Source organism: Hevea brasiliensis, chromosome 4 (genome assembly GCF_030052815.1).
Source record: "Hevea brasiliensis isolate MT/VB/25A 57/8 chromosome 4, ASM3005281v1, whole genome shotgun sequence".
NCBI classification, from domain to species: Eukaryota; Viridiplantae; Streptophyta; class Magnoliopsida; order Malpighiales; family Euphorbiaceae; genus Hevea; species Hevea brasiliensis.
The window spans coordinates 69,499,461-69,511,050 of NC_079496.1; the positions used below are offsets into that span (position 1 = coordinate 69,499,461).

General features: G+C 26.5%; 1 protein-coding gene across 2 annotated transcripts; it reads right to left on the reverse strand.

Annotated features, from left to right (window-relative positions):
• Window positions 1-3,199: 3,199 nt before the first annotated feature.
• On the reverse strand, window positions 3,200-11,175 carry LOC110670104 (polygalacturonase QRT3). Of its 2 annotated transcripts, none has more exons than XM_021832045.2 (3): window positions 10,477-11,175; window positions 10,141-10,371; window positions 3,200-4,368 (listed from the first exon to the last, which is right to left on the reverse strand). In XM_021832045.2, the coding sequence occupies exons 1-3, from the start codon at window positions 10,666-10,668 to the stop codon at window positions 3,283-3,285; spliced, it is 1,509 nt and encodes a 502-aa protein (XP_021687737.2). In that variant the 5' UTR covers window positions 10,669-11,175; the 3' UTR covers window positions 3,200-3,282. The 2 variants fall into 2 exon arrangements, with proteins under 2 accessions (XP_021687737.2, XP_021687738.2); XM_021832046.2 differs by having other exon boundaries at window positions 3,212-4,368; window positions 10,141-10,368; window positions 10,477-11,168.
• Window positions 11,176-11,590: the final 415 nt, after the last annotated feature.

Sequence of the window (11,590 nt, forward strand, 5' to 3'; positions counted from 1 at the left end):
CCAGCAAGTTGCATTAAAATGCACTAAACAAGGAAATGAGTTTGGTAACACGTACCAACCCTAAAATACTATCGAAAATGATATATTAATAACGTCAAAACCTAATTTACCTAGAACACATTGAGGGTCGATATATTAGGTGATTAAGCAAATAAAGGTATTCAGTGAATAATTGAATTCAATGAATTACTTATCAAGCATTATCGATAGAGACAATTTAATTTAGTACTGGAACACTTCAAATTGTGTTTCTCAGTTAGTAAAGACTCAGGAAAAGGGAAGGAAACACTGAGTCCAGACCAGGAGACAGTCATCAGAGGTTTGTGCACAACTAGTTTTCAACTGATTTTGCTCTGAATAATATTTCATATAATTAATTGTATGTTATTGTTTTAAATTATGTTTGTGCACAACAACTATTTCTTTTGAATTTTTCAATTGAAATGAATTATGACTATTTGTATATTATTGTTTTAAATTGTGGAAATGTGTTTGAATGAATATTTATCGCTTGAACAGCACTGTAAATGGTTTGAAATTGTGAGAAATTGTTTGAATGATATTGATGGATACTTATTGCTTGAAAAGCATTGTAAATGGTTTGAAACTGTGAAAAAATTGATTTAGTATGATTTGTGAAAGTTGAAGTTAATTATGAATTATGTTGCCATCTTATGAATGAAATTATGACTTTGAAAATTTTGAGATAAAAGGTGTTTAGTGTTATTAGAGCAAGGTAGGGACGGCGATACGTAACGCCTACGATTCTTGGGAACTCTCACGAGTGAACTCAGGAGCTTGCAGGGATGGCGATACGTAACGCCTGCAAGTGCTCTGATAGGTACCACCCAAGGGCTTGCAGGGACAGCGATACATAACGCCTGCAGGTGCTTTGGTAAGTACCCTTAAATGCTAGCATTGATCGGAAAATTGTGTCATGGCCTAAGTTGTGTATGAATTAGCAACACTGTGTTCTTAAATTATTTGACTAAATTGTGTTGTTATGCGATTTGATAATTTGTGAAATGGAGTTTAAATTCTTATTGACATTCACTGTCTTCTGAATTTAACTATGTTTTGATTACTGAGATTTATTGTGATATTGTGTTAAATTCCTTATGACATTCATTGTCTTGAATTTAACTATGGTTTTAAGTATCCACTATTTGAATGATTTATGAATTATGATTTAAAGTTGTATTTGGTTAATGTTGTGCACCACTGAGACATTGTCTCAGCGATAGCTTTTTATTGCTGTCGCAGGTAGACAGACAGACAGGGCAGCAGACTAGGCTGCTAGTATCTCCAGTGAGAGACTACCGGGTATAATGAGTATACCAATATTTTATATTTTGTAATGTAATGTATGTTCACTGTATGTACATATTATTGTTGGTTTTGAGCAGTTGTAAATAAAAATTGTACATTGAAGTTGTAAAATAATTATGAGTTATTTTGGCTTGTAAAAATTGTATTATATTCCTTTTATCTCAGTCTTTGAAAAATCACTGTGGATTTGAGTTGAGAAATGTGTTGTGTTGAGAAATATGTTGGAGTTGAGATTTGGAAATCTATTAAAGTGCTTTTTACAGGTTTTCTGAAGAACTGTTTTATCCAAAATATAGATGGCACTCTGCCAAAATTTTTACAGAAACTCCAAATAATTCAAATGTGTTAGTTCTATCACTTCAGTTCAAAAATGTTTTTAACACTTGTAAATAGTGCTCACCACTGTAAAAGAAGTAAGAAAAGTTTTTAAAATTCCTTGTAGTGTATTTAATGGATTATCAGTAGACGGAGTTGGTAATTCATTAGGTATACTACGGGATCATGTTATGCCTTACAGAGGGTTAGGGTGTGACAGTGTAATGGTTTGAAATATGTTTAAATAATGAGATGCAGGAATATATGCATATTTCTCAAGTTTTAGGCTTGCTATGGGTTTCGGTAGCCTTAAACTGACCCGTTCTCTAGCACCGATAATGGCCCCTGATTTGGGTCGTTACACGTTGTATCATCTATTCAAAGGTCATGGGAAATTAAGGTGGGGTATTTTCTGCTATAGTGGCACTAGTGATGGTAGCATTGCTAGTAAGAGGGTCAATGGGTAACGACGGTGGTTCAATGGGTGGTGGCAAGTTTGAGGTCACGATGGTGTTGGTGAAAGAGAAAATCAACAATTACAAAATTTGTTTTTATGATAGAAGATTATTAAGGTAATCTTTCTCACACATGATGCCAATGATGCTGTTCTCCTCTTTTATGAGTATTGGATCTACAAATAAAGAGAGCACCAAGTAAGTTAAATAATTATCGCTCCAATGCTTAAGTCAATAATGGGAACTAGACTGTGAATGGACAAGTAAAACTAGTTATCTAGCATACCTGATGACCCTTATATAAGCTTTGATCTAGATAACTACTAGGATTAGGAGTTAGTGGTTGAGTAAGACTAAGAGTCCATCTTGTCTAAGAGTCCGGATGTGAACGAATCCTTAGTTTCAGTGGATATCTCAACCTCCTTATCTTGTAAAGTGATCTGAGTATCTCGCTTATAGTTGGGCTAATAACCCCTTATCCAAGAGTCTTAGTATCCTATGGTTACTTGATTTGGGTGGCCAAGTATCTCATGGTTACTCATTACTCGATATCATTTTGGTGATTGTAACATCAAGTAGTACTATAGATATTGAAACTAAGACAACACAGAATTGTCTTAAAATGATTCCGCAAGAATGAAAGAAAACTTGCCTCTAATACCATATAAACTTGACAAACAGAATTGTCTTAAAATGATTCCGCAAGAATGAAAGAAAACTTGGCTCTAATACCATGTAAATTTAATAACTGTTGATACTAATATTTGATAATAGAGCTGTCAAAATATCTCTGACTCCTCATGTATGCAATGACCCTATTTATATACAATGACTTGTAGAGCTAAAATTAAAAAATACTATACAAAGTAACTAATCTAGGAGAATTTCATAAATTGGGTATCATAATTATAGAAATCATATATTTTTGATATGCACCATAATTATAGTTTAAGACATTGCATAATCATAGGCTAAGGCACTGCTTTGCAATTGTGATCCCAAAGCAATTCATGAGCTACTTAGCTTGTCAATTTGACTAGCAAATCTTGTGATGAATCTTTGCTCATTTTATAGCAATATTGAAGGTCTATTAGCTAGTTTTGAAGATGATGCCCCATTTAAAAAAAAAAAAAAAAAAAAAGGGGGGATCAGTATGAAGTGATGCCCATGACCCAGTTAATATTTACATAAAAACAATACCCTCTCCAACCATATTATACTGATCAACCACTATAGAAACAACCCCATTAACTGCTTTGTCACTCTCCACAACCACCACATTATTTGACACATTTGTCACTGCTGCATGTACTGGCAGCAACCCCTTTTCACTACTGTAAAATGAGAACTGAAAATGATTAATCATGTCTGGAAATATCAGCAAAGATGAAAAATCAGCTGCCCATCTTGTTCCATTTCCAGCCACTGTTTGTCTCCCTGTAGTTGATTTCAAGCTCATACCATTCACATTGTTCTTGTCAATCACCACCTGATCAACGCTAGTAAAAATCCCATCTAATCTTACTATAGGAACCATATTTTTTGGGTTCCCATTAAACATATTATTGACTATATTAACCCCAGAAATTTTGCCTTTTATAGCTTTCAAAACAACATTGCCATCTCCCAAGAAGAGCCCATCAGTGACATGAACCTGAACTGGATCTTCGATGACTACAGAATTGTAATCCAGGTAACAGTTATCTATCCTGGTGAGTGAAGCAAATTGCTTCACCAGAACTCCAATGCCACCCCAAAACGTTGCCTTGTTATAGCAGTGTATTCCCGTCAGAATATTAGCCTGACCTTTCAATAGCACTCCAATGGCAGCTGAGAAGATTGCAACATCTGTTATTGCATTATCATTGCTAGCCAGCTCAATGGCAGTGCCTGAGAAATCTCTTTCACCTTTATCTCCACCAACTGTGGAATGTTGCCCTAAGAAGCAGCTTGATATGAAGGCCTCGTGGCCTTTCTGGACTAGAATTCCTTGTGTTGTGAAGTGTACAAAGAAGCAATTGTTGATGCGAATTCTTGCAGAATCTATGATGAAAATGCCTCCTCCTCTGTACCTTGAATCGAAGAGAATGTCCCTGAAGATTATGTCCTCGTAGTAGATGCCTATACCCTGGTCTTTTCTGTCTCTCAAACCTGGAAGATCATGAATGGAATCTGAATTATCAAGTGGTTTGGAATTTGGTGACCATACTTCAATCAGATGCCTATCTTCTGGAAATGTGTCTGATGCTCGCAAAGTTCCTCCTTTTACCTAATTCAATACATGTATGGATACAATATCTTTTAAAGATCAGCCACTGTATCAAAAAGAAAGAAGTTATATTGTGTATCTGTAATTTCTTTGATACCATTAATTTTGATTTAGCGTGGAAATCGAAATCTCACAACGACTCCAATATTACTAAATTAAAATATATTTATTATTTGTATTTTTTTTAACTACACATAAAAGTATAATTATATTAAAAAAAAAGAACTTTGGGAGAATTGATTTACATTTTTTATTTTTTATATTACCAAATTTTTACTCCTTCAAAATCTTACTGTTTTTATTGATGATAATAATAAAGAGACTAAAATTATTAATTTTAAAATAATAAAAATCAAAATTTTAGACTAATTTTATTATTTTATCCTTTCAACCGTAGAGAAACATGAAATGTATGTGGAAACTTTCTCATTACTATTATTGTAAAAAAAAAAAATCTATTTCATTTATAGCATAAACACAAATAAAAAAGACCCAAACACAATTAATTTAACTACATAAAAATTTCTCACTTAGATTAATTACAAATTAAAGTTCCATAACACCTCTTGTTCTTGCTTGCTTTCACTTTCACTATCTTCACTCACAAAATCCTAATTCGAGGATGCTAATTTTTGTTTGTACTTTTTTTTTTATCAATTATCATTTTAAATTTATCTAAAAATTTTTATTTTATTAAATTACCATGTTAATAAGAAGTGTCGTTATGTAAAAAAGAAATATAAATATTATTACCAATTATTTTGCTTTTAATAAGAACTTGATAGTAGAAGTGTATTTTTTTTTTTAAGAAAGAAATAGGATTGTATTATTCAATTATAATATAAATGTTAAACATGAAAGTCGATATAGAGTGATTCAATTATAACTTTCATTTAATTAATAATTCTTGCAAATTTTGATTTTGGATTATTGATTCGTTTAATTGAATGTTTACTCCTATTTGATGAAATATAGTGATTTAATTATAGAAATTATTTTTAATGAAGAATATAAAACTCTCAAAAATTAATTCAAAGGCAAACCAATATTCCTTTAGTTTAATACTCCTTCCGTCTCATAAAAGTCTATTTTTTATTTATTTTAAATTATAAATATTTGCCATTTTAAAATAGTAATTTATTTATTAATTTGTTAATAAGTTTATATTTAATATACATTAAAAAAAATAAAATCGTATTAAAAAAATCTATTAATTCAAATAATAATTTAATAATACTAATGATTTAATTTTTAATGGAGTAATATGAGTAAAAGATATATTAAAAAGATTAAATTATATAAAACATAAATATGCCTATAGTAAAAAAAAATGCAAAATTATTTCAAATGCAAATCAATGGTTTAATACTTAAAAAGTGAACATTGATCCGTTTCATATTTAAAAGTTGGGTACTGTATGTATATTATCTTATATTATATTAATATATTACCATATAATAAAGATGAATCCGAATTCTATCAATGTAAATAATTTCAATTTGAAGAGCGCGCGAACACACACATATATATATATATATATATATATATATATATAATTTTGGGTAAATTCACTGTTCCTGTGAACAAGATTCTTCTCTTTATTATTTATTTTTCTTTTAGTATTAGTTTTAAAATTTTTGTTTAGCGAGCTTTCCTCCTGTTAAATGATACTGCTAGTGACAATGTTTAACTTGCGGCTAGAGGCCCAAAGTCAAAAGCAAAATTTTAAATTGCATATATTAAAATTTAATATATATATATATATATATATTCTTTTTTTTAATTTTTATATTATTTTTTCACATAATATATTAAAATATATTTGCATTTACTGTTCATAATAATTTTATTTTATTTTAATTTTTTTCAGATTATTTTTACTCTTTTTCAAAAAAATGACACATCATCCAATGCTCGTCTCCGCTGTGACCCCAACACTCACCCAAACACTATTTTCCTTTAAATTTTTTTAATTTTTTTTTAAATTTATTTTATTTTCAACCATTTAAATATGATTTATGTAATTTTTTTTATTTTCTTTCTCTTTATATTTTAATGTTCTTGCAAATACTTTTTAAAATTTTTAAAATTATATTTTTAGATTATTGATTCTTTTACAAAATATATGCATTTACTACTAGCAAGAGTGGTGCTTTTTTATTATTTTATTAATTTTTCAATTTTTTTTTATAATTTCTTTTTTCACAAGAATGTTAGAACCATCCAATGTTTCATCTCTTTCATAACTTTATAAAGCACCCAAACGCCATTTTCTTTTAAGTATATTTTTTAATTTTTAAAAATTTTATAATTTTAATTTATTTTAGTTTTTCAATCACTTAAATATTGCTTATATAATCACTTATTTTTTTAATGTTATTAGATTTATACTAATTGTTATTTTTATTACAATCTTTAAATATATATATATATATATGGTAACAATAATTTTGCAAATAAATGTATTTTTTTATTATAAAAAATAATAATCTAATTTCTAATCATTGTAAAATACAAGAAGGAAAAAGATATGCAATAATTTATAAACGAGTGGCAGCGCGTGGGTAACTTCACTTGTATACACCACAGGGAATCCCAAGTCACTGTTTTGAGATTTTCATTTCTTTTTTACTTTTTTTTTACCCTTTTTTGCAAACATTTTTTCCTTTAAAATATTTATTACATTTTATTTAATTTATATTTTCCATTACTTATGTGTGTTTGTATATATATATATATATATATATATATCAATTCAAATTATTTTTCTGATTTTCAATTTTTTTTAATTTTAATTGCTTTTAAATTATTGAATAATTATTATTATCATTCTAGAAAATTTTGGGACAATTTTAATTTTTAATAAAGTATAATTCTCTATTCTAATAACAATGTTATAATCATTTTACTTTGTTACAGGTTCTTCTCTTTTGAATTTTTATTTTGTAAAATTTTTATTTTATTATTAAAAGAAAACATTTTTTATTTTATATAATATATATTAAAATCTTTTGATATATTATTTTATTTTTTTCCTTTTTTAATTAGTTAAATTTTTTGAATTAGAAAGAATCCCTTTTAAATTTTTATTTAATTTTTTATTTTCTTAAATATTTTTCTCATTTCAATTGTTTATAAATTATTTAATTATTATTATTTTTATTAAAAAATTTTAAAACAATTTTATTTTGTAATAAAATATTATATTGTGATGACTTTATTCTATTTTGATTCCTTATTTCTGTATTTTTATTTTTATTTTTTTATTTTATTACTAAAACTGAAAAATTTTCTTTTTAATTTTTATGTCATTTATATTGAAATCTTTTGACATGTTACTATTTTTTTTCTTCTTTTCAATTGGTTAAATCTTTTAAATTAGAAGGAACGTTTAAATCACTTTCAAATTTTTATTTAAGTGTTTCATTTTATTAGTTGAATTTTTAATTTCTATTTATTTATCTAAATTTTTAAACCAATTAATTTTTCATATATGAATTCATTTTTTTTTACAATTTTTTCTATTATTATCATTTTAATTGTTGTAAATTATCTAACTTTTTAACTGTTAAATTTTCATGAATTATATTATCTTTATTAAATCAATTTTAAGATAATTTTGTTTTATAATAAAATATATCTTACTCTATACACCAACATTATATTAATAAAATATCATATTTCATTTCATCAAATTTAATTTATTTTAGCAATATTTCTTATGCCTTTTTTTTTCTACAGAGACTGCATTAAAATAATAAGGATTTAATTGAAATTATAATTCTTTTTGTTATTATTATTATTATTATTATTATTATTATTATTATTATTATTATTATTATTATTATTATTATTATTATTATTATTTAAAAATATTACCTATATACCTTTCCATAATATCTATTTAAAGTTGTTAGTCCATTAAATTTGTAGATTTGATTTATGAGTAACAACTAAATATATTTGCTTACTTTTAAATTCTGATGTAATTTACAATATATTTAATTTATTTTTAATAATTAAAATATTTTAAAACAATGTACAATACATTATTTTTAGATAGTAAATCTTTTACCATAAGAATAGTGTTAGGCTTTTCTTAGATGAGTTAACTAATTAATTTATTTTTTAACCAATATTATTATTATCTTATGTTATAACCAAACTTTACAACGAAAAACTTTTTACAATCCAATTATATTTTATTTAATGTATTATAATAAAAAAATAATAACTATTATATTATTAATATTAATTAGTTTTGAAATAAACTAAATATATATATATATATATATATATATATATATAATTAATATGTAATATAATAAATGATTAAAATTTTATTATAATGAAATTGATTAAACGTTTTTAATAATTATTTGATAAATAATAGATTTGTTTTATAAGATGTAATTAGTATATTTTTTATATAAATATATTTTTTATTAATTATATTAATATAATAAACATTAAAAAAAAATAATACCCACAGCATTTATTAGACACCCTCTTTATTTGTTTATTAAAGGACACATACCCAATTTATTTATGCATTGAAAGTTGGCGTCAAACTCAACCACAGCCCTAGGGCCATTGAATTTTGCGTTTCTCTAAGACATGGCGAAGCTATTGGTGGAAGATTACAGTTGGAAAGTGATGCTTTCAGGGGCTGAGCTTCTGATAGCAATTAATAATAATTTTTTTTTAACTCAATTAATAATAAAATTGATGAGAAGCAGCAGCTGGATTTTTATTTGTTTTTATTATTTAATATTAAAAATTTATATAATTATTTTAATTAAATTAAAATTAATATTTAGCTGTTGTTTATTACCCTTGTCATTTATTTTTATTTATTTATTGAAATTTTTGTATGTATTTAATAAATTATTTAAATTATAATAAATTTTTTTTAATTTAATTAAATTATTATTTATTTTATTTAATTGAAAAAGGAGGAGAGAAGTGATAAGTCATAAAAAAAATTAAAAAAATAATTATTATATTTAATAAAAATAAAATAAAATTAAAAATTTTATTAATGCACTTTAATAATTTTAAAATGACATGTAACCCGGATAATACCAATTTTGAAAAGCTAAATATTTAGGGAGTATTTTAAAATAAGGTCGCATTCCAGTATGACAGCACAACACGACAATATGACACAAAACCACATGCAAAGAAGCAAACAGTGACCTCAAAATCTTCCATTTTCTGTAAATTATATTTTATTAGTAAACCAATTAAAAGTTCGCGTCCTTATTTTTTTTCGTAATTTTGTCAAATACAGATAATTTTAGGAAAATTAAAATATTATTTTTAGCCTAATCACAAAGCTGCTAAATTTTATAAAAATAATTAAATATCAAGCATAATGTAAATTAAAATCATAATCAGATTCATATATTCAATTACAATATTTTCTCATCAATTGATCTGATTTTTAATAATTTTTTTTTTCATGTATTCAATTACTATTTTCCCTTTAGTTTGATTTTTATTTTTTTTTTTAATTTTTTATTTTTTATTCTAATAATGTGTATAAATATATATATATATATATATATATATATATATATATATGTGTGCACGCGCGTAAATCTACGATGGCACTATCAATGATGGCATTAAAAACTAAAAATACTAATCAATTTTCACTATCAATGATGGCATTAAAATCACTTTTAAAATTCTATTAAAATATTTTTAAAATTATGAAGATTTGAATTAAAATCAGTAAAAATAGGGAAATAGGAGACTACGATTAACCTCAATGTTGGCTCCACCAGCAGCTGGAAACCTGATGGGTTTGCTGATTTTGTAATTTCCACCTTGCAAATCAATTACAACACCACCCAAATCATTTATACCAGGCAGCAATTCTAGCCCATTTTGCAGTTGAAACGCATCATTCAACGCCTTCAATATAGCATCACTGCTCTCTTCTTCCCCACTTGGATCCGCCCCGTACCCAGTTGGATACAACACTCTCCCAATCTTCTTCAACAAATCAGAAAACCAACCCATAAATCATCAAAATTTAAATACAAACCCAAAAAGATGTTCTCCTGAATTTTGAAATGACTTGATTAATTAAATATTTACCTGTTTGGTCTCTGAAACTAGGAGGGATGCAAAAGAATATAATGTTGCTTCTGCTGCTGCTATTTCTTGAAGCTTTGCTTCCATTTCTCTTAGCTTATTCTGCTGTTTCATGCCACAAGATTTTTCTTCTACCAACAGAAGTAAAAGCAACCAAACTACTACCTCGAAGCTTCTCATTATTTTGATCTCCATGGTTGTTTCTGGGTCACAGTATGAAGGAATTGCAAATGGTAGGACTCGCACACAAGAATATCAATGTAAAGAAATTAAGCAAGAAATTAATTACAAGGGAAAGAAAGAAAAAAGCATATTCTTGGGAATAAAATAAAAGAAAGAGGGGAAAGTTAGCAGAAAGAAAATGCTGGAACTGTGCTGTAAAGATTTTCTTGGAAAGTTGTATCAAGATTCTCATGCTTCTTTCTTGTTCTTTTTATTTACTTCCACATGTATATTTGTTTCTTGCAGGTATTTTTAACGCAAAAATATAAGCATTAAAAATGAGTTAGCTAATTGACCTGCAGTTATTGAGGTTGTTGAGGAAATTGTGTTAAATAGCTTGTTGTGGCTTTCCTTGTGATGAAGTGGCATTTTGTTCACAATCATGGCTGATTAGCGTTCAGGTGATGATAGTGGTGGTGAAGATGGTTGTGCGCCGCATGGACTGTGGAGGTGGTGGTAGCAGTGGCCAGAATCATTTTATGCAGCTATTTACTCCACTGGTTTCCGCTGGCCGACATCAATATATATGATTGTGACTAGTTACTACTATAAATAAGCTGATACATTTTAATGCATATCGCTATGCTCCCTTATTAGAAATTAAAGTTTTGTAAGAGTTATTTTAATTAATTTATTTTTATCAATTTCCATTTTAAAATAGAAAAATAAATTTTTATTTAAAAAAATTTATTTAAAAATAAAAGTCAAATATAAATTGTATGAAAATTTAATAATTAAATATTTTTTTTACAAATTATTCGATTGAAAAGAAGTCACTAAGAAACAACCCGACATCAATCAATTAATTATGAAATATAATGTCGAAGATGGCCTAATAATATCACTGACCATTACTATAAAAAAATTAATTATATATACGAATTATTAATTGTAA

What these genes read in the sequence shown, in the direction of transcription:
- LOC110670104 (XM_021832045.2), bottom strand. Translation starts at nt 10,668, where the DNA reads ATGGAGATCAAAATAATGAGAAGCTTCGAGGTAGTAGTTTGGTTGCTT. An exon ending in TAGTTTCAGAGACCAAACAG is followed by an intron (nt 10,372 to 10,476) that starts GTAAATATTTAA and finishes GATTTGTTGAAG; the next exon opens with AAGATTGGGAGAGTGTTGTA. An exon ending in CTGGTGGAGCCAACATTGAG is followed by an intron (nt 4,369 to 10,140) that starts GTTAATCGTAGT and finishes GTATTGAATTAG; the next exon opens with GTAAAAGGAGGAACTTTGCG.